Consider the following 22997-nt stretch of genomic DNA (forward strand, 5'->3'; position numbering starts at 1 on the left):
TACTTTCCTGAGGCATCTTCTTGTGAGAGCCATAAATTGACCACCTACATCATTCTGCACATAACTTGGAGGGCATGTAAAGGAGCATCAGGGCAACACCCCCTGCCAGTTTGATGTCTCTAGCTAGCACAGGGTCTGTTCTTTACACTCCTTAACATCTCTTGTGCCTGTCTTTTCCTGTGCTTGTCTTTTCCCCAGAAAGCACTTTCCTGTGGACACCTTCTTCAGGGGCTGTAACTTGGACCCTGTAAATCCAGTCCTCACCAAACTTGGAAGGCAGGCAGATAATCAATCAGAGATCCCCTATAAGTCTGGTGTCTCTATCATAGTGCAAGGCTGTCTACCACATCACAAACCTCATGAACTGAACTAGTTCATAATGGTTCATGGTTTGCTAACTAGGCACAGCATGAACTGAACTGCATTCTCACTGATTATGCCTATCCTAATTATTTGAATTAATCTTTTTTAAACAAAACATCCTTTTTAAAAAAGGACGGCAGTTTTAAGAGCAGTACATACCAAACAGATTACATAGATTATTCCTCAGTGCGACGGATGGCCATGTCTTTCAGCAGCCATCTTATTTCTTAATTTCATTGTTTTGGGAACTAAAACAGTTCTAAAGGTTACAAAAGCTTCAAGCAGTACCAGTGTTAAATACTGGGTTTGATGCACTGGAGTTCAGACAGGAGCATGCTTTATTCATAACTACATATCAAGACAAAATGGCAGGGCCACAACCCCGCTTGTATGCATACAAAAGGACCACTCCCCAGATCCCCAAACCAAATCATGGCAGTCAAGTTTCGCACCAAGACTGCTCATTGGTTGCTGCTAGCGTCCAAATCATGACACATATCAAGGCATCTCTAGCATTTCCCACCACTGCCCAGGTGCGCGCAAAAGCTTTCCACCAAACATAAAGTCCAATACATAACAACCAGTGTGGCAGTAATGGCCATGTGAGGGGGTGAGCTGCAGTGAGGAGGTGGAAGGGGCCAAAAAATCACTCCCTACACCCTCTTCTGTAGCTATTTCTCTATGAGGATCCTACAACAATAGAAATCAACTTTCTTGGGGCCCAAAGAGATGGTGGTGGGAAGCAATCCTAACAAACTATAGATAAACTGTATTCTGGCATAAGCTTTTTACACTGCCTCAGTGTAACAAACTCTGTCTGATTATTCCATAAAAAAAAATTGGCATAACAATTTCCAGGAAGATACTAGTTTCTGCCAAAGCACCATCGCTATGTGCTGTACCCTGACTTTCAATCACATCAGGGCCTTTTTTTGAGCAGGAACACACAAGAACACAGCTCCACCTGGCTTGGCATCAGGGGGTGTGGCCTAATATGCAAATGAGTTCCTGCTGGGCTTTTTCTACAAAAAAAGCCCTGAAAGAGAGTAAGGCTTGATTCTTCATTTCAGCTGGTCAGCAAGGAAGACAAATAGAAGGCTCAAAGAAATAGATTTTGTCTAGTTTCTAGCAGCAGACGCCAACAGGCAACTTATAAGCTAATAGTACCCTCAAAAATTCATGAAAGATTTACTCTAGTCTTAAAAGACAAAAAAAACCCCCTTCATTTCATAGGATTTTTCTCTGTGTTGCTTGATAAGCTTCATTTCTCTTCCTCATCCGGTTCCTATTTCTAAAGGATAAAGGTAGTCTCCTATGCAAACACCAGTCGTTTCTGACTCTGGGGTGATGTTGCATCACAACATTTTTACAGCAGATTTTTTTAATGGGGTGGTTTGCCATTGTTGTCCCCAGTCATCTACACTTTACCCCCAGCAAGTTGAGTACTCATTTTGGAAGGATGGAAGGCTGAGTCAACCTTGAGCCAACTACCTGCCCAGCTTCTGCTGGGATTGAACTCAGGTCTTGAGCAGAGCTTGCACTGCAATACTGCAGCTTTACCACTCTGCACCACAGGGCTCCTATTTCTAGAACAGAACAAACTTGGGCTGTTCCACCAGGAGGGATGGGGGAGAAAAGCTGCTTCTGCTCTAGATGCAGCAGCAAATGGGACAGAGGTGTGCAGAGGCCATGTCTACACACCCCATCCCCATGTGCAATTCACTGTTGGTACCACCTCCTTCCACACCCCCTTTCTCCCCAAGACATTGGCACAGAAGTGCTGACCTGACAAGAATCTTGATGCCCACCCAAAGCCCAGCAATCTCTGCTTTCTTAAAGATCTTGCAACCTTTTCTCAAACATCACAGTATTAGCTTTGTTCAGACCAATGATAGGCTGTTCTCTACTACTATCTAATGACCCACCACCTTGCCAACATTGGCGTCCAGGGGGCAAAGGGTGGCGATCGGCGAGCAGACCTCCCTGTGTCATCCACTGGAGTGTGGTGTACTGAAGGGAGCTCTTCTCTCGCCAATGATGTTTAACATCTATATGTGCCCCCTTGTCCAGATTGCCAGAGGTTTGGGGCTGGGTTGTCACCAGTATGCAGATGACACCCAGCTCTATCTGTTGATGGACGGCCACCCAGCCTCTACGCCAGATTATCTAACCAAGGCACTGGAAGCAGTGGCTGGTTGGCTGCAACTGAGCCGGCTGAAGCTTAATCCAACCAAGACGGAGGTCCTGTACATAAGTCGTGTGGGGCTAAGATGGAGCATCTGGCTCCCCACTCTGGATGGCGCATCTCTTGTGCCAGCTCAGAAGGTGAAGAGCTTGGGTGTGATACTGAATGCCTCCCTTTCTATGGAGGCCCAGGGCACAGCTGTTGCACAATCTGTCTTTTACCATCTTCGGCAGGCCAAACAACTAGTGCCCTATCTGGTCCCTCGGGACTTAGCTACAGTGATCCATGCAATAGTCACTTCCAGGTTGGACTACTGTAACTCGCTCTATGCAGGCTTGCCCTTGAGGCTAATCTGGAAGCTCCAGCTGGTGCAGAATGCAGCAGCACGATTGCTGACTGAATCGCCTGTACAGGTGGGCAGTCGGCCGATGCTGCGCAGTTTACACTGGCTACCAATTGCGTACTGGATCCACTTCAAGGTTTTAGTATTGACATTTAAAGCCTTACACACCCTGGGACCGGCATACCTGTGGGACTGTCTCTCCCCATATGAGCCCCACAGGTCGTTACGGTCGACCAGTCAACATCTCCTGACCATCCCTGACCCAAGGGACGTCCAGCTTGCCTCAACCAGGGTCAGGGCTTTTTCGGCCCTGGCCCTGATCTGGTGGAATTAGCTCCCTGTGGAGGTGCAGGCCCTACTGGGTTTGTTGCCATTCTGGAGGGCCTGCAAGACGGAGCTGTTCTGCCAGGCCTATGGCTGAGACAAGCAGATGCCCTTATTCTATTCATCTAAATTGGCCTCCCTGCACTGATTGCTTAAAATCAGGCTGATACAGCTGACATTTTTGGACACCTAGGCTGGGACAAGTATACCTCAATTGATATGTCCACACCTTCCATGACTGAATCACCATCCATGCTGCCTTGAACTAACTCTGAGCTGCGGCTTAACTGTTTTATTTTGAATCTTTTAATCTGTTTTAACTGTTTGATTGTTTTACTATTTATCTGTTAGACTGTTTGTTGTTAGTTTTAATGGTCTACTATGTTGGAATCCACTCTGAGCCCACCATAGAAAAGGGCAAACTACAAATTGACAGAAATAAAAAATTAAAAAAAATAAATTCTCATTTACAGAAACTTCTGAATTAACAGTCATGTTAATCCTATGCCTGCCATACTGAGACTTATCATCAACAGCCAATCAAATGGATATCTTGTGTAGATGAAGGGGAACTGGTTCTTTCAGAATGAAAAGCTTGGGAGTTCAAAAAAAGATTTCCAAGTCATTTTTTTCACATATACATTTAATTGCATAATAATTATATATTTCATTGCTGTGTAAGTAAATGTCAGCTATTGAATATCATTTCTTTTGTTCCACTCAATATTACTATAAATGAAAACTACTGACTAACCAGATTAGAACCAATGATATCGTGCAAAGCATCCACCTGAAAAAGACAAAAACACACTTACATGGGGTAAAATTACAATTATTCGTAATTGTTTATAATTATTCAATTATTCATTGTAAACAAATGTAAAAACTTTTTTTAATCTTCTGAAATACCATATAAATACTAGGGAAAGGAAGTGTTATAGATCTTATAAAGAACATCCATTATTTACGTTATATAGTATCTTGCTATTTTTTTATATATATATAGTATTGCCTTCAAATTATCAGCAATAAACTGTTAATTAATGGAGAATTTGAAATCAGATATGAACAGCCCAGTCCTAAAAAAAACTGGCTGCCCTTGCACATGAATGCTTAGGATAGGATGGGAATCACAACAGCCATGCCATCACAGTGTCACACCTTCACTGGCCTTATGGTGACATGACACCAGCATTACAGCCTGATACAACAGAAGTGGTGTTTTAAGACTGGCACATAGGTAGGTTGTAAAATGACAGCTGATTAGCCCATTTTTTAAAGTGAGGTTTAAAAATGCCAGTAAATTGAATTTTTAAAATGCTAAACTAAATATGCAAAATATATGAGTTAAGCAAGAGTCTTATCTTTATCTTTCATGCCACCAGCATGCACAGGTGACAGCTTCTCAGGCAAAAATGTATTGTCAGTGTAACTTGGAAGCGACCACACACACTGAATGGGCAAATACTTTAATCTCACAGTAATCTTTCTGCTTCACCATTATGCAGATCTGCTTGAACTTAAAGACATTCATCTTTTAAAAAAAAAAAAACATGATATACTCTTGCAGCAAAATGTGCTTCAGTACACAAAGTGCCAGCAACTTTAACAGTCTTTGGTTCACCAATGAAGTCTCTGCCACTGTGACGGACACCCTCTGCTCTTCAGAACAGAGGTGCATTTTGCCAGTCAGATATTACAGAAAGCCATTTCCATAATCAAACAATGTGTAGATCTACACCAGAAGTGACTCCTTGTTTTTTGTTTTGTTTTTTTAAAGCACCTCTACTTTGCTAAGGGAATATCACTCACTGTCTGTTCAGGGAAATAACAATGCAGCTTAAGCAGTGGATGTTTATGAATGGTTAGTCCTTGTGTAGGAACTTTGACAGCATAATCCTATAGGGGGGGGGGTGAAAGTGCTTTGGGAGCAAACTATTCCCTATGTTGGCACAAGTCGCATTTGTGCCTGCGGAAGTCCAGTTGTGCCATGGTGGAGGTGACTTATGCGGGTGCAGGGCTACCAGAGCGCTGCCCCACCCGAGAGCAGCAGCGTCGGAGGGCTGCGCCCGAGCGGAGACGTAAGTCCTGCAGAGCGAGCCACACCAGTGCAGGAGGGGTTGGAGTCAGGGGCACAGCCAGGCTTAGGTGGCTCCCTAAGGACTTTGGGCTATGACATCATCCCTCCTGAGAGACATAAAGTTACGTCCGCGAAAACGGTGGCATATCCCATAGGCACTGATTGAAATCGAAAATGAAGATTGCTCCCGCTGCCACGGGAGCCTGCAAACCCCTTAGGGAGCCGTGTAAGTGGCTCACCAATCCCTGCGTACCCCAGGCTGGGCGAGCCCCCTCCCCAACACCCAATTGCCACTCCTCACCACCTAGAAATTTTTTTGCTCCAGCCTCACACGGGTCATTAGGTAGGGAAGGCCATGAGGTGAGAGGCTCTGCCAGGGAGCTCCCTGCTGCACAGACTTAGAATGAGGGACAAGGCACCTTGATGATGGGTACTGCACAGCGAGGTTGCTTAGGCAGGGCAGGCGAGCTCTTTGACTTGCGAGGAAGAGAGCGTGGTCTCCTCTGTGGCTAACCACTTTCCCCCAAGGTCTAACAGGTGCCCAGTCCTCAGGGGCTCAACGTGCCAAGGTAGTTGCACAAGGATGGGTAAGTACAACTGTGCACCACAAAGTTCCTTCCCCCTCTGCTTGCTTACGGCTGGGCAGAGTGTCAGCATCTCCAGCACTGGATCCGGACTGCAAGCTCAGGCAAGGGGCACATGCCACAGACCCCCCCCCATGTTGCTGGAGGGCCCCCCATCTGTCCTCTGCCTTGTTCCCACCACTGGCAGGGCATTGGGGGAAGGGGGGGTCTGGTAGCTACTCCAATGCCTGCAGGGAGGTGGGTCAGGGACTGTCTCTTTAAGAGATCCCGTTAGCAAAACACAGCTTCCTGCTGCAGCTGTCACCCCTTCCTAGGCTCTTGATCTCTGTCTCTCTTTTGCAGGTGGGAAATTGACAGAGAGACTACCGAGTGTGGTGGCTCAAGCCTCCCCCCCCCACTCAGTCAGCTGTTCCTGCTCTCCTTTCTACCAAGTCAGCTGTCAGCTGTTCTTGCTCTCCTCTCTCTGAGTGTGGAGCCCCACAACCTGCAAGACTGTCTAAGTTGTGCCTGGGATACTGTAGCACTTGGTTCCAGCCCAATAAAGTCTGCGATGTGCAATATTTGGTCTCTCCTGCTTGCCATCTGCTGCATGTTTCCTGTGCCCCTCCCCTCTGCCACTTTGTCAGTGGGCTCCCCAGGGGAACATTTTGGGGCCAGCCTCGCTTGGTTCTTGGAGGGGGGGATTGGGAACTATGAGCCACTTTGCATGTGCAAAGCTGGACAGGGAAGGGGGGTCTTTTCCCCACTCCTCCCACAGGAGGCTGGGTGCCGCACCTCAGCTTGGCTGGCCCAACAGCCTGCCCAACCCCACAGCACTGTTGTGCTCAGGGCACAACCTACAGCGGGCGGGGGGGCAAGTAGAGTGGCTGCATGGCTGGTGCCTCACACTCTGCATTCTGCGGCCCCTGAGGGAAGAGTTCCGTGCACACTGCTTGAGGTGTCAAGGCTTCATGGAGGGTCTCCGAGGCTGGGGGGGCCTGGCAGGGACAGACTTGTATTTTTTGCCAGGAGAATGTCCATGTCCCCTGCTGGCATGATGGGAAACCACAGGAGTTCGACTGTTAGCCCACAATTGACTCCGATCTCTGATGGGGCGAGTTGGGGATGGCGATCAGCCTCTCTGGGGCCGCCTCTTCCCGCCCCTGACTGTCATGTGCTGCGGCATGTGCACCAGGACTGGCCAATCCAGGGGAGGTCGGCTGGCCCTCCCCTCTGGCTGCCTCCGCCTCTCTCACATGCCAGGAATCCCATGCCAGCTGAGTTGCCATGGTGACGGTCTCCCTCAGGGCAAGCTCCGCTTCTCCCCTCCCCACGCCTGAGCGTGCCAAAGTCCTTAGGAAGTCTACCAGCAACGCCACAGTTATGCCACAGCTGGGCGCCATGGAGGTTGGGATTGGGCTGCCCTTAACTTCAGTTCATCAAGCAGTGTGGCCAGAAAGGGATCTTGCCTAGCAGGGCTTCTGACTGGCCATTGCAGATCTGATTGGCTGTACAGATTTAAAAAAAAAAGTTGGCTTGAGAACAGCTGCCACCACAGCTGAAAGTAAGCTTATGCAAGCAAGGAAATATTTAAAACCAATGTCTTTATCTTAAAAGGTATTGTGATAAATGAAGTTTCTGCCTGAAATGTTGCAGAGCTACTATTAGAGTTATCTATAATAACCTCACTCTCTGACATTTAGTGGCTGGCCCCACCTCCTCCAGCAGCCATTGTGTGGTCATACCCACCACTCTGTCTCAGAATTTCAAAGGTACCCATAGGCTCAAAAAGGATGGGGACCCCCAATCTAGACTGATCCTATTCTGGATGATCCCACTATGTTGCCATAACATTCACAGAACACATTACACCAACTGGTTCAATATGGCGACCGCAAAATATAAATATGAGCTTCACTACTAAATGCATAGGTCCAGAGCCTAAACACTGACTAAGGACAAAGAGAGTGATTTGCTGGCATCAGAATCTACAGGGCTAAATTAATCTTGAATTTTATGCAGTGAAACATACCTTCTTGCTATCTGAGGCAATCATATTTCTTAGTGCATACACAGTTACTAATCCATCACTGTCCCCAATCAAAACACAGTCTGCATTCTTAGCAAACAGTACAGTTGTGAATTTCAAGTTTCCAATGGCAGGATTGACAATCAGAGGATCCAGTCTGCATGCAAAATATAAGATTTGTTTATTTAAAATGTGTTGGTCACCTTTCTACCTAACAGAACTCAGGGTATCTTACAATATTGTGGTGGAACAGTCCTGCTTGGACCGAGGGCCAGATCTTCCACTAGGTGACCTTAGGCAGTCGCCTAAAGTGCAGAATCAGAGGGGCACAGAAGCAGGACTCCTGCTGAGCCAGTCTTCATTGGCTTTTCCTCGCCCAGTCAGTGCATAGCTTTTCAGCTGCATGTGAGTGCCGTGGCCAGGAGTTTGGGGCAGGTCCAGGAGTTTAGGGGAGTGGCATGGGGGTTGTTTGCCCCAGGCGCTACCAAAGAGAGGGTGTCAACAAGGAGCAGGGGGTGGGTGTGCCCCCTCTAAGTCAATCTCAGGCGGCTAGCTGGATACCTCCCTGCGAAGTGCAAGCAGCAACAGCAGGGCCTGCTGCAAGGGAAGCTGCATCTGTTCTCCGCATCACTCTCTGCCCCCCACCTCCCAGTGAATGTACACAGGGCTGCCATACACAGAGGAGGATGAGGAGATGAGGTGGCCACCCGGCAGGGGAGCTTCTTAACATGCTTTCCTTGGCCTCTCCCCAACTTCCCCCTCTCACACACATGGGCTCCACTTAGGGTTGCCAAGTCCAATTTAAGAAATATCTAGGGACTTTGGGGGTGGAGCCAGGAGACTTTGGGGGTGGAGCCAGGAGACATTGGGGGCGGAGCCGAGAGCAAGGGTGTGACAAGCATAATTGAACTTCAAGGGAGTTCTGGCCATCACATTTAAAGGGACTGCACAAATTTTTAAATGCCTTCCTTCCATAGGAAATAATGAAGGATAGGGGCACCTTCTTTTGGGGCTCATAGAATTGGACCCCCTGGTCCAATCTTTTTGAAACTTGGGAGGTATTTTGGGGAGAGGCACTAGATGCTATACTGAAAATTGGTGCCTCTATCTCAAAAAACAGCCCCCCCCAGAGCCCCCGATACCCATGGATCAATTCCCCATCATTCCCTATGGGAATCGTTCATGGAGGTGCGTGATGGCTCTGGGGGCGGGGCTTCCCCCGCCGGCCAGCTGGCTGGGGGAGGGGGAAAGCCTGTAAAACCGGGGGATCCCCCTCTGGGACCTGGGGATTGGGAAGCCTAGCTCCACTGCAGCTCCGCATCCAGCAAGTCCCACTGCCCAGGGTGGACTGCAGAAATGGGAGAGCACCAGCCTCTTGTCAAGTCTTGGCCTTCTGCAAATTGGCCTGGGATGCAGTGCCTGCTGGAGTCTTTCACCAAAGACTGCAAGGCAGATGGCTGGTGTCCAAAGGAAGACTGGCTATAAGAGCTCACAAAGGAGATGGCTGGCGGGGGGGGGGGGGTGGCCAGCACATTAACCCATGTGGGGAAACCAACAGATGCTGTGTGTGGATCTGGCCCTCCCTCCCTGCCTGCCCAGTTCTTCCTCTGTCTGTTTGGTGGCCTTTTCTCTCACCATTCTGCAGGGGTCTCAGGGCAGCATCCTTTCCTTCATTTACTATGTTTCTAGATAGCCTTTTGACCATATCTGGCCCTCCTCCTAGGGCAGTTCCCCCTGTTGTCTTCACAACAACTCTGCAAAACAAGCTAGGCAGAAGAAGTATGACTTTCACATCAAAGGGGAGGTAGGCTTCCCAATCCCCAGGTCCCAGCAGGGGATCCCGTTTTTAGAGGCTCCCCCCCCCTGCCCTCGGCCAGCTGGCTGGCGGGGAAGCCCTGCCCCCACAGTCACCATGAAGTTTTAGAGCTTCTGCAGGGTTAGAAACCTGCAAACAGGTCTGTGTGCCTTTAAGGCTGAGCAGGAAGCAGGAAACAGGAAGGGCTTCATGGGAAAGTGTCAGTAACAGTTTCGCAGGAGAATGGCCCCTCCCTTTCTTTTGCTTTCAGTTTTCAGAGCAAGTAAAGTTCTGCAGGAACAAGACCCAGTAAGTATTTGTGTGTGAGAGAGAGGAAGGGGGCAGGGGATTCCCTGGTTTGGAGGCCCTCCCCCCGCTTTAGAAAGCGCGGGGGGGGGGAGGGAAATGTCTACTGGGCACTCTATTATTCCCTGTGGAGAACGATTCCCATAGGGAATAATGGGGAATTGATCTGCGGGTATTGGGGGCTCTGGGGGGGGGCTATTTTTTGAGATAGAGGCACCAAATTTTTAGTATAACATCTAGTCCCTCTGCCCAAAATATCCCCCAAGTTTCAAAACGATTGGACCAGGGGGTCCAATTCTATATGCCCCAAAGGATAGTGCCCCTATCCTTCATTATTTCCTATGGAAAAAGGGCATTTAAAAAGGTGTGCTGTCCCTTTAAATGTGATGGCCAGAACTCCCTTGGAGTTCAGTTATGCTTATCACACCCTTGTTCTTGGCTCCACCCCAGTGTCTTCTGGCTCCACCCCCAAAGTCCCCAGATATTTCTAATAAAAATAATAATAATGAAGTTTATTATTATTATTATTATTATTATTATTATTATTATTATTATTATTATTATTATTATTATTATTATTATTATTATTATTATTGTTATTATTTCTTGAATTGGACTTGGCAACCCTAAAGGGGAGGAGATCTGTCTTACAGAGCCTGGCCTGACTCTTGAACCTGGAGTGTCACACTGACTGCTCTGTGTGCCTGCCCCCCCATGGGAGACCTGTTGTCCATGCTTGGGGTTTCAGCAAAGGAGAGAAAGGTGAGCGGGAAGAGAGAGAGTGTTGCCAGCCTCCAGATGGGGCCTGGGGATCCTTCAGAATTACAGCTCATCTCCAGATGACTGGAGACTAGTCCCCTCCCCACTGAGAACATGGATGCTTTGGAGGGAGGACTGTAGGGCACTCTACCCCACCAAGGTCCCTGTTCTCCCCAGGCTCCATCCTGAAATCTCCAAGAATTTCCTAACCTGGAATTTTACCGTCCCCTGTACCCCCTGGCCACAAAGAGAACTTGTGGGGGGAAGCACATGCCTGAAGGAGAGCCAGTCAAGGTGGGAAGGAGGAGGGATCTTGCCACTGCCCTCAGCCCCTGCTCCTGGGATCCCTAAAGGGACATGAAGATAGACTGAGCTGGTCTCTCCATGGCCTGTTGTGGTACTGCCCAGATACAGAAACTTGCTACCTCTGTCTGAATGTGGAGGTTCCCCTCAGTCACCAGTGACCAAGAGCTGCTGATGGAAGGCCTCCTCCTCTGTGAAGCTGCCCCGCCCCTTTCTACAGCCATCAGTGCCTGTGGCCATTCCGAGTCACCTTCCTAAGAGAGCCTGGCCCAAGGGAATACAGCGCCCCTTTTCAATAGGGCTTTTTTAAGGGGGGCAGTGTTTGAGAGCTTGTCCCTTAGTGTCCAGCAGAAGACCTGTAATATTCAAGGATTTGTAGAATTTGTTTTTTCCGAAGGGAGTTAGCTAAGCAATGGGAGACAGTTGCAGTGGGGAAATGATTTAGGGAAGTTTGTGAATATATTAAGGAGAAACAAAGAACTGAGAACAGAACTTCAGAATTTAAAATGAAATACTTATAACTTATACGTAGCAATTTCAGTTGGCTTTTCCATATTTTTTGTATATTTGTGTGTGTGCACGTGCACACCTGGAAGTCATGGCAGCCTCTGGTGACTGACCCCTACTGGGGGCACGGAAGATATTCAGGGAGGTGGCTGAATAAAGCCAGCCTCTGCCTCCCAACTGATCAAGGGATTCAAAAGATAAGGGTAAAACATGATTCTTCTGCCCCTCCCTCGATACGTATCCAATCAAATGTTATTTTTTTAAATTTATTTATCTGGGATTTATATCCCGCCCTTCCCACCGAGTGGCTCAGGGCGGCTTACAACATATATAAAACTAACATAAAAATATAAAATTACACTTTAAAATTAACATTTCATAATATATAATTAAAATCAAACATTTGTTATAACTATACATCATTAAAACAGACAGCGGTCGTGGAGCTACACTCTATTCAGCTTCAGATACAAATTCAGTATACAGTATACAGTATTCAGTAGTCGGTATACAGGGCCGTTAGTTGTGGGCCAGCTGGAAGAGGACTGTCTTACAGGCCCTGCGGAATTGGGTGAGATCCCGCAGGGCCCTTACCTCCTCCGGCAACTGGTTCCACCAAAATGGAGCCATTACAGAGAAGGCCCGGTCCCTTGTGATCTTCAAGCGGGCTTCCTTTGGCCCGGGGACAACCAAAAGATTTTGAGATCCCGATCTCAGTGCTCTCTGGGGAACATGCGGGGAGAGACGGTCCCTCAGGTAGGCAGGTCCTAGACCATATAGGGCTTTAAAGGTAATAACCAGCACCTTGTACCGAACTCGGTAGGATATTGGCAGCCAGTGCAGCGCCCGAAGTCCCGGCTGAATGTGCTCCCACCTTGGGAGCCCCAATAAATGTTAAATATAAGGCAGGCACTTTCACTTAGAAGTTATAGACTTTTACAGGAGTACAATTAACTTCAAGTTTCCTTCAGGTGTGCAGGCCAGCACATGGCAATGGTCGCCTCCTCCAGACCTAGGGTTTCCAATTTCCAGTTGGGGGCAGAGGATCCCCTGGTTTGGAGGCCCTTTCCCTGCTTCAGGGTTATCAGAAAGTGTGTGTGTGGGGGGGAGAGGATGGAAATGTCTGCTGGGCACTCCATTATACCCTTTGGAGATCAGTTCCCATAGGGTGTAATGGAAAATTGATCTGTGGGTATCTGGGGTTCAGGGGCTGTTTTTTTTTAGGCAAAGGCACCAAATTTTCAGCATAGCATCCAGTGCCTCTCCTCAAAACACCCGCTAAGTTTCAAAAAGATTGGACCAGGGGATCCAATATTACATGCCCCCAAAGAAGGTGCCCCTATCCTTCCCTATTTCCAAACAGAGGGAAGACATTTAAAAGGAGTGCAGTCCCTTTAAATGTGATGGCCAGAACTCCCTTTGGAGTTCAATTGTGTTTGTCACACCTTTGCTCCTGGCTCCACCCCAAGTTTCCTGGCTCCACCTCCAAAGTCCCCAGATATTTCCTGAGTTGGACCTGGCAACCCACCCAGACTTAAGTTAAGAGCTCTGTCTGCTTTGATGAAATCAGCACCAAAGAGAACTTCCTCCTTGCTCCCAGGAGTTTTATCATTTTTCTTTCTTCACCCACTGACGGGGTCATGCTGGGTCAAAAAAGCTTTTCTTGATGTCTCCAGGGTTGTTTTCGCACTCACCTTCCGCCGGCGCGACCCCCCTTTTCACCGCGCAGGATCTGCGCGGATTTCGCACTAAACGCTGCGGAGCAGCCAGAAAAGCCAGAAGCTCCCGGCGCAAAAGCCGCTCAAACTGAAACCGCCAAAAAGCAGTTTGGCGTTTGCGCGGCTTTTGCGATGGGAACTTCCGGCTTTTCTGGCTGCTCCGCAGCGTTTAGTGCGAAATCCGCGCAGATCCTGCGCGGTGAAGAGGGGGGTCGCGCCGGCGGAAGGTGAGTGCGAAAACGACCCAGGAGTTTCTTCCTAAAGTCCTTCTAGTACTTAACACCTCCACATCTCTGTTCCCTGCTGGGGTGCGGGGAGCTTGACATTCCATTGTCTCTTTTTAGACCTATTAGCATTTCTAAAAAGGTGGCTGAGGTAAGCCAGAAAGCAACTGAACTCCTGCCTAGTCTCTGCCAGAGAGAAAACTTTTTTAAATGCAGTGAAAACTTTGCTCAGTTCAAACCTCCAAAAAAGAGAACCATTTCTCTTTTTTGAACCATTTTAAATAAAACTAGAATTATTTTTAAAAATGTAAAAATCACAGTTTAAAATTTCCCATTAGAACTGCCAATAAATAAAAACTTAGTCTAGTGCAGCCCTAAAGAAAACTGTCTTCCACTGCCCCTTGAACATTGAAAGTGGAAGACAGTTTTATTTAGGAACAACCCTGGGAAGGTTGTTTCATACTCATGGGGCTGCTGCCAAAAAGGACGTGTCTTGTGTGCCCATCAGACTAGCTTCTTTGATTGGTGGGATTGTCAGGAGGGCATCTTAATTCCCAGACAGGAACACATGGGAGAAGATGGTCCTTCAGATACCATGGTCCCAAGCCAGGCAGGGCTTTAAAATATGAAAGCAACATCTTGATTTGAGCTCAGGAGTGGATCAGCAGCCAATATAATTGCTGTAATATTGCATTTAGCAGCTGGCCTCAACCAGCAGTATAGCCACAGCATTCTGCAGTAGCTGCAGCTTCCAAACACTCTTCAAGGATAGCCCCAAGTGGAATGCATTGCAATAGCCCAGTCAAGATGTAACTTAAGATATAACTTAAGATCACTGTGGCTAGATCTGACTGAACCAGGAATGTGGTCAGCTGACACATCAGCTGGAACTGGGCAAAAGTCTTGGATCACCACAGTTACCTGCTTTTCAAAGGTGACTGCTGTGATGAGTAGCACTCCCAAGCTGTGTTCATGGCTTTTCAAGGGGTCTATAACCCTATCCAAGTAGGAGAATTTTCAAGTCCAAGGTCGGTTTTTCAACTAACCCACAGAATCTCTGTCTTGTCAGGATTAAATTTCAGCTTGTTTACCCTCATCCTACCCATTACTGACTCCAAGCACCAGTTCAGAATATCAATACCATTCTCAGAATCAGGAGAAAAAGAAAGGTAGAGCTGGGTGTCATCTGCATATTGGTGACACTGTGGCCCATACTTCCTGATGTTGTCCTTGGCAAGTATTTGAATGGGCAATATCCAAGGAATACCAGGGTTGTGATGCAGAGACAGGAAATAGCAGAACACCTCTGAAATGTCTACTGCCTTAAAAAAAAGTCTATGATAGAACAAAGGAGACTCCTTACATTAAAACAAAGCTCTGACAAAAAAAAATCAGGGTGAAACCATCAACACTTACTATTCTTACCAAACATTCATTACAGGAAAAATATTGTATAGAAAATACTCCATATGTCTGCAGAACTTATAAAGTATTACAGTTCATTCATAGGAGTCCACAGCAGGGACTTTTAGAGCCAAAGGTGCTCTATTTTTCTCTTACCTTACAGTATTTTTTCTGTAATAAATGTTTGGTTAGAGCAGTAAGTGTTGACGGTTTTCTTTAAGAAGAAAAGGCTTTGTCCCTGCTTAAAATGAAAAATGGCTTACTCTTTATAAGAAATTCATAAATATTTTCCTCTATGGGGTCTCATTACTGCATTGCTTGCATTTTGAGAGTATTATGCCAACTCCAGAATTGAAGGTTTGGAATCAGACAAAAGAGATTGGCTTGCTCCATACAGAAAAGTACATTGCAACAATGGGTGAGTCTTAAGAGTATATGTTCCCTGTAATAGTTAAGTTGAATAATTTGGATATAAAGTTTTGAATTCATCCCAGGGTCCTCAAAATGCACCATATTAATTTAATAACAAACTTTATGAGAGCATTGTTGTCTGTATTTTTAGGGTGGTTCCTTCATGAAGCCTCAGTATTTGTATCCAGTATCCATGGAGAGTGTTTTGGCCAGTAATGAAATGAAAGGCTTTGCACGTGTTTTTTAAAAAAGATACTGGTTTACTCCTTCATTACATACAGCTCAACAAGAACAAGACATTAAGAATACTGATGAAGTGGCAACACGAAATACATCTATTATTATAACTAGTTACTTGTATGCTGTATTACTAAACTACAATGAGCTCTGTTGAAAATGTTTCTTATGATTGTTACTGTCAATTTTTGTGAAAATGATAAAAAGTATGGTAACCTATACATATCACAATTACGTTTTTGTTCTTGTATCCTATGCACCATAGGCGTAAAGTACGTGGGGGCTTCAGGGCTCCCGCCCCCTCACCCCCCCCCCCGAATTTTTTTCCTGGGGGCTAAGCCCCCTGCCAGGAATACTCCTTTGAAATGATCTTCAAAGGCATGTGAAGTGTTATTTTCCTCTTCGCTGCCAAGAAGGAAGTCAGAGACTCAGAGTGTATCTTTTCCCCCTTACAAATGCTAATTGAGCTACAGAGCAGAAATAAGTAAACATCCCCATTCTCTCCCCTCCCAGGCAGGAAACACATATGTGTGAATAGGAAGACTGCTTTGTCTCTGGAAAAAGCTGTTTTGAGCAGACCTGCATCAAGTGGGTGTGGAAACAACTTTGATAATGTTTATGTGTAAGGCAACAGAAGTGTAGTACACTTATCAGTAGGGACAGATCTAGGAAAAGGTGCTTGTTTTATCCTTTCATCTGGCCTGTCTAGAGGGCTGAAGGGGGACAATTGATATTGCAAAAGGTAGGTTTTCTGCAAAAAATTTTGCTGTATCTTTGGACTCACTAGATTAATTACTAAGGTTTTGCTATGCAGAACACATCAATACTTAAATATGTTTGGTGTCTTTTGGGAAAGAAAGTACAACCTTTGATCCTCCCTGGCTGCATCCACTTTCAGTGTGGTAATAGGCTGCAAGGTTGGGCTCAACATACTTACAATTGGGGAAAAGTGAGATTGGGAAGAGGGAAGATTGGGAAGATCAGAGGCCTTTTAAAATTATCTGCCCCTCTGACTTCAGCTTTCCATTGCCTTCCCCCTCCCTGCAGATTCTACAGTTGGGAGGGTGGCAAAGCAGTTTGCATCATTCTTCTCTCCCCCCCATGTGATCTGAACAACAACCCTGAGAGGCAAGTTAGTCTGGAAGTCTATACCTGGTCCAAAATCACCCAGTCAGCTTCCACAGCAAGAACCTGGGTCTGGCAGATCCCACTCTGAAGCCCTATCTTGTATGTCCCCCACGTCACCCAACCTCAAGGGGAGCTGATCTGTGCCATCTATTTGGATAGCAGTTGTAACTCTAAGAGATCTCCTCACCTGGAGATTGGATGCTTGTGGGAGCAGAAGGGGTAACGGGACTGGGAGAATATTTGATTGTAGTTTAATTTCTAAAAGTAATTTCTAAAGAAACAGTTTGCAATGTTAATTAAAAGTTAAAGTTGTATTTCAGCTGTCTGAAGATCATTTGTTGAAGTCCATTGTGCTTTGCAAGTTGAACCTGAAGAGCAGAAATATACCATGCACAGGAATGCAGTCATTTCCCGTAAATTGAATCATATGATTTTCATTAATGATTTGTTGTGAATATTTGTGTTTTTAAGGTGGAATTTCTAAGCAGTGTTCTAAGAGGACAAGGTATATAAAATCCTAGGTGATATGGGGTCATGGGCCATGGGCACTGTTCTGAATTGCCTCAAAATGTACTTGTATTCACTTTGTAGGATATGAATTTGAAGTGAGAAGAACATTGCCACTAACTCTGAACTTCGTACATTGCTCAGAAATGGAGCACCCAGAAACTGTTTTGTATTCTGCCCTGGGTCAGAGACCCATGAATTTATCAAACAAAGGTATCTGTGATGCCATAGTTTTGTCAATTTCAGTACAATCGTACTTTATTAATGAGGCAGAAACAAGACACCTGTAAGTGAATGTCCAGGGAAACTTATAAGATGTTCCCCTAAAACTTTTCTATATTGCCTTTTACTGTCAAATTTGTGACCATTGGTTTTTCCTATACATATGATGTGTATATGTGCAGATCTTAAAGTGACTATTCTAAAAGTGAATTTCAAAAACAGGACACAGCAAGAGACCTCTGAGATACCACTATAACCACTGGCAAACTTCCACCTTTTCCTGGGTTTGGCCCAGTCCATGGGCATTGTTGTGGGGGGGGTGCTCCCTAAATTTATGGGGAGGGAGCTTCTCTATAAATTCATAGGTAGTGATAATGGAGGCCCCTCCCTATGATGTCACTGGCTTCTCCCTATGATGTCACTGGATCAGATGCCTCTGGCTGGGCCCCATCCCCCCAGAAATTGAAAAGTCTATGCCCCTGCTACACACACTGCCATACAATAATTAATTATTTATATTACCTCCTGATAACTTCTCCCAGTGACTTCATATAGATATTAAATAGCATAAGGCCTAGCACTTTTCATGGTAACTCACTTCTTTTGTTACTGATTCCCTCTTTTGCTGGAATTAGCTTAAAATGTGTGGTTAGAACATAAGAGAAGCCATGTTAGATCAGGCCAATGGCCCATCCAGTCCAACACTCTGTGTCACACAGTGGCAAAAAAATTATATATATATATATATATATATATATATATATATATATATACACACACACACACACACACACACACACTGTGGCTAATAGCCACTGATGGACCTCTGCTCCATATTTTTATCTAAACCCCTCTTGAAGGTGGCTATGCTTGTGGCCGCCGCCACCTCCTGTGGCAGTGAATTCCACATGTTAATCACCCTTTGGGTGAAGAAGTACTTCCTTTTATCCGTTTTAACCTGTCTGCTCAGCAATTTCATCGAATGCCCACGAGTTCTTGTATTGTGAGAAAGGGAGAAAAGTACTTCTTTCTCTACTTTCTCCATCCCATGCATTATCTTGTAAACCTCTATCATGTCACCCCGCAGTCGACGTTTCTCCAAGCTAAAGAGTCCCAAGCGTTTCAACCTTTCTTCATAGGGAAAGTGTTCCAACCCTTTAATCATTCTAGTTGCCCTTTTCTGGACTTTCTCCAATGCTATAATATCCTTTTTGAGGTGCAGCGACCAGAACTGTACACAGTACTCCAAATGAGACCGCACCATCGATTTATACAGGGGCATTATGATACTGGCTGATTTGTTTTCAATTCCTTTCCTAATAATTCCCAGCATGGCGTTGGCCTTTTTTATTGCAAATGCACACTGTCTTGGCATTTTCAGTGAGTTATCTACCATGACCCCAAGATCTCTTTCTTGGTCAGTCTCTGCCAGTTCACACCCCATCAACTTGTATTTGTAGCTGGGATTCTTGGCCCCAATGTGCATTACTTTGCACTTGGCCACATTGAACCGCTGACGCCCACTCACCCAGCTTCAACAGATCCCTTTGGAGTTCATCACAATCCTCTCTGGTTCTCACCACCCTGAACAATTTAGTGTCATCTGCAAACTTGGCCACTTCACTGCTCACTCCCAACTCTAAATCATTTATGAACAAGTTAAAGAGCATGGGACCCAGTACCGAGCCCTGTGGCACCCCACTGCTTACCGTCCTCCACTGCAAAGACTGCCCATTTATACTCACTCTCTGCTTCCTATTACTCAGCCAGTTTTTGATCCACAAGAGGACCTGTCCTTTTACTCCATGACTCTCAAGCTTTCTATGGAGCCTTTGATGAGGAACTTTATCAAAAGTTTTCTGGAAGTCAAGGTAAACAACATCTATCGGGTCTCCTTTGTCCACATGTTTGTTCACCCCCTCAAAGAAATGTAACAGGTTCGTGAGGCAAGATCTTCCCTTACAGAAGCCATGCTGAGTCTTCCTCAATAACCTGTGTCCATCAATGTGCCTCCTCATTCTGTCCTTGATAATGCTTTCTACCAACTTTCCTGGTATTGAAGTCAGACTGACTGGCCTGTAATTTCCCGGATCTCCTCTGGAACCCTTTTTAAAGATGGGGGTGACATTTGCTACCTTCCAGTCCTCAGGAACGGAGGCAGATTTCAATGAAAGATTACAGATTTTTGTTAGACGATCCACAAGTTCAACTTTGAGTTCTTTCAGAACTCTCGGATGTATACCATCCGGACCCGGTGACTTATTAGTTTTTAATTTGTCTATCAGTTGTAGGACCTCCTCTTTTGTCACCTCAATCTGACTCAGGTCTTTCAACACCCCTTCCAAAATTAGTGGTTCTGGGGCGGGCAAAAAGTTCTCATCTTTCACAGTGAAGATGGAGGCAAAAAATTCATTCAGCTTCTCAGCCATTTCCCTATCCTCCTTCAGTAATCCTTTTACCCCATGGTCATCCAAGGGCCCCACTGCCTCCCTGGCTGCCTCCCTCCCCCACTGCCTCCCTGGCTGGTTTCTTACTTCTAATATATTTGAATAATATATTGGTTCATTCCTCTTTTCCCCTCATCATTGGCTAGCAGCAGCCCAGCTTTTAGGTAATGAATCAAATTTCTCCTGATAGGACAGCTCTATCAGCAACCAAACAAACTTTCCATGGCTTCAAAATTACAGACTGCTGAGAATTTTTTAGAGTGCTGTAAAGTGTTATTCCATATGTGCAATATGCTATTTACAGCAATTATCCATTTCCAAATTTTTAAGCAAAGCAGATACTTACGAGCTGACACTAAGATCCCAGATTTCCACTCTAATTTCATTCACTGCTGCAAACACAAATGCTGAACTGGGAGACCACATGACATCATAAATAACATTGGTTGTGGAGCTGAAACTTAGAATGGGGCGAGTTGAATCTTGGCGCCATAACATAATACTCCAGTCAGCGGAGCAACTTAGAAAAACTTCAGTGCTGAATGGATTCCATGCTATCTTGTACACTGGACCCTTAATATGGAGAGAAAAATAAATGTTTTATTGTAAGGCTCCTGAGTGTCAAAACATACTAAGATGCTTGCGTAAAGTAGCCAAAGTGCTACTACACCAAAGTCAACTCCCATCAAGATTTTGGAGGACTTCTACAAGCACCATGAGATGAGTAGCAGAGGCAATAAACCAGTATAGCCAGGCTAATGTTATTGGTTATAACCCAAACTGTAACCACTGAGCCAGCTGATATGTCAAGTAGCTTTTTGAACTGAGTAATAGTTCAGCTCTGGAGGCTGCAGAGAAAGACTTAATGCCTGTACAATGAATGTGTATACCTAGATCTTTTGAATCAAGACCATATGCTTCAATGTAATGTAACATTTTAGCCCTGTTCAGACACACAGTATAATCAGATGCTGCTGCTGTTTCCTTCCAGATGGCTGATCAGACAGCAACATCTGCCTCCCTGTATAAACTCATGGTAGACCCCCCCCCCCCCCAAATCCTTCTCGGAACCGGATTATTTTGTTACCTGCTTCTTTGTGATGTTTTTTGAATTCTCCGGTTTCACCTCGTAGTTTTCTCTGTCTGGATAGTTCTGCTGCAATATTAACCAACTTCCGGATGTCTGAAGCCAAAGGAGCCTCAGAGCAAAAGGAGCCTTAGACATCCGGTTTACAGTCGCCATTTTTTTTTTTACTACTTAGCGATATGCGCATAACCACATGTTTTAACCTATGTGTATTTGAGTAATGCACATATGCACATAATGTGCAGATGCGTATAATGCACACATGCACATAATAGTGTGTGGGGGGAGAACTGCATGGTGCCATTGTGTGGACGGTAAAAGATGGTTTCACCGTGGAGTGATTCGAATTGCAGTATGGCAATCTGATCGATAATATCCGGAACAAAGATATTTGGAACAGAACCGGGTCAGGTTAACACAGACTCAACATGCTGTGTGAACAGGGCCTCTAAGTGTAATGTAGTGGCGAAGAGAATGACCTGTGATCTGTGGAGTGCTCAGTTCAGATCAGTTTTTGGCACAGATTCACAGATGGCCTTAGGCAAGTCTGCAATACAGAGCTAATCATACTGGCCCAGTTTTCAGGGTTGTTGCAAGAATTATAGCAAAATAGTGTATGTGAATTGCTTTGAGCAATAAAAGCACAACTGAATGCTAAATATTAAGGGCTTGTGTGTCAACTAAAGAGGTTCATAGGCACATCTGGCTCAAAGCATACTGGGCTGGTTCTGTTACTGGTGCCCAAATTGCAAATGGCTATCTAGTATGGGATGCTAATCTGCTATTTCCAGGCACATGGTCATTGTACATTCATTTTAAATTCTGATCAGATTATGAATTTTCTTATAGTTAAAAAGGTGTATATGGCAGATGGTCACATTCAGGAACTGATGTTAGCCCTGGACCACCTCTCCAACTGCCTCTGAACATTTATGTACTGTATAATCATCTGACCTTTATGCCAGGTTCAGCATGGACTTTTGTTTCCTATGGATCATACAGCAGTGCCTTAAGCCAGGTTTCCTGCCTGTGCCTGCCACTGTGGGAATTGCCTATGCCCACCACATTAAGAGGACATTGACAAGCTGCACTAGAACAAAGTGATCAGGAAGCAGATTATCAGCAAACAAAGTTGGAGGTTACCAAGCAAGAATTGGCCGAGCATCATACAGAAAAGGTAGATCTTGCAGAGGCCAATCAAAACCTTACCAAAGAAGTAGCTGAAACATGGCGTAGAGCCAAGGCTGCAGAAAAACTGGTAAAGAAAAATGAAGGAGGAATTAGCATGGGTCCACCATGCAGCACAGTATTTGAGAGAAGAAAATAAAATGAAGTGTGAATCCACTAATCATGACAATTGTAAAAAAGAAATAAATGCCCTAAAGGAGAAGTTAGTCTCCATACAGCCCTCATTTTGGTCATCCATCCCTCTGCTCTCAGGATACAGCTGAGGATTCAGACGAGGAGCCCACCTGTAAACAGATGAGATTGCTCCAGCACCATTGAACCCAGTCTATACTAGGGACGTGACTACTACCAATGCCTCAGGAAACTTCCAAGATCATAAAAGAAGTCCAGCCTTCTGGGTCCCTTTTTTAAGAAGAACTCAGTAAGGTGGTGTGCCAATGCCTTGTCTGCTTATCCCACAACGGACAGTACCAACCTTACTCAATTAATTTGGCACTGTGCCAAGGATTCAGAGCTCTCCATGATTGAAACAGTATTCACAGCCAAAAGATCAATCGGTCTACAGCTCAAGACTGGATGAAAAATATTATCTCAAGTCTGGGCCTGTAATTCTCTTAAGAAACTCTTTGTGAGTGAGCATCAGGCCCCGGGAGAAAACCCCCTGGCATATGTGTCCAGTATGAAGTTTCTGGCCCTCCTCACAGGGCAGGTAGAACTGGATGAGAACGATGAGCCAGATTTCAATGATGGTGACTTTATTGCAAGTGTATGTGATGGCTTCAATGACCAGACCAATGCCAACTTAGGTTGGATTGATCCCAGTGACCTTACCTGGGAGGAAGTAGAGAAGAGAGTTAGGAGAGCCAC

General features: G+C 45.6%; 1 protein-coding gene across 2 annotated transcripts in view; it reads right to left on the reverse strand.

Annotated features, from left to right (window-relative positions):
* Positions 1 to 3858: 3858 nt before the first annotated feature.
* The window catches only part of DNAI4 (dynein axonemal intermediate chain 4), a 68785-nt gene continuing 49646 nt past the window's right edge, over positions 3859 to 22997 (reverse strand). For both annotated transcript variants that reach the window (XM_060233334.1, XM_060233333.1), the window contains 3 exons: positions 20202 to 20428; positions 7891 to 8044; positions 3859 to 4005 (listed from right to left, as the gene is read on the reverse strand). In XM_060233334.1, coding sequence (XP_060089317.1) covers positions 3958 to 4005; positions 7891 to 8044; positions 20202 to 20428 — 429 coding nt within the window. In that variant the 3' untranslated portion in view covers positions 3859 to 3957. The remainder of the gene's footprint in view (positions 4006 to 7890; positions 8045 to 20201; positions 20429 to 22997) is intronic.

The sequence above is a fragment of the Heteronotia binoei genome, chromosome 2, assembly GCF_032191835.1.
Source record: "Heteronotia binoei isolate CCM8104 ecotype False Entrance Well chromosome 2, APGP_CSIRO_Hbin_v1, whole genome shotgun sequence".
NCBI classification, from domain to species: Eukaryota; Metazoa; Chordata; class Lepidosauria; order Squamata; family Gekkonidae; genus Heteronotia; species Heteronotia binoei.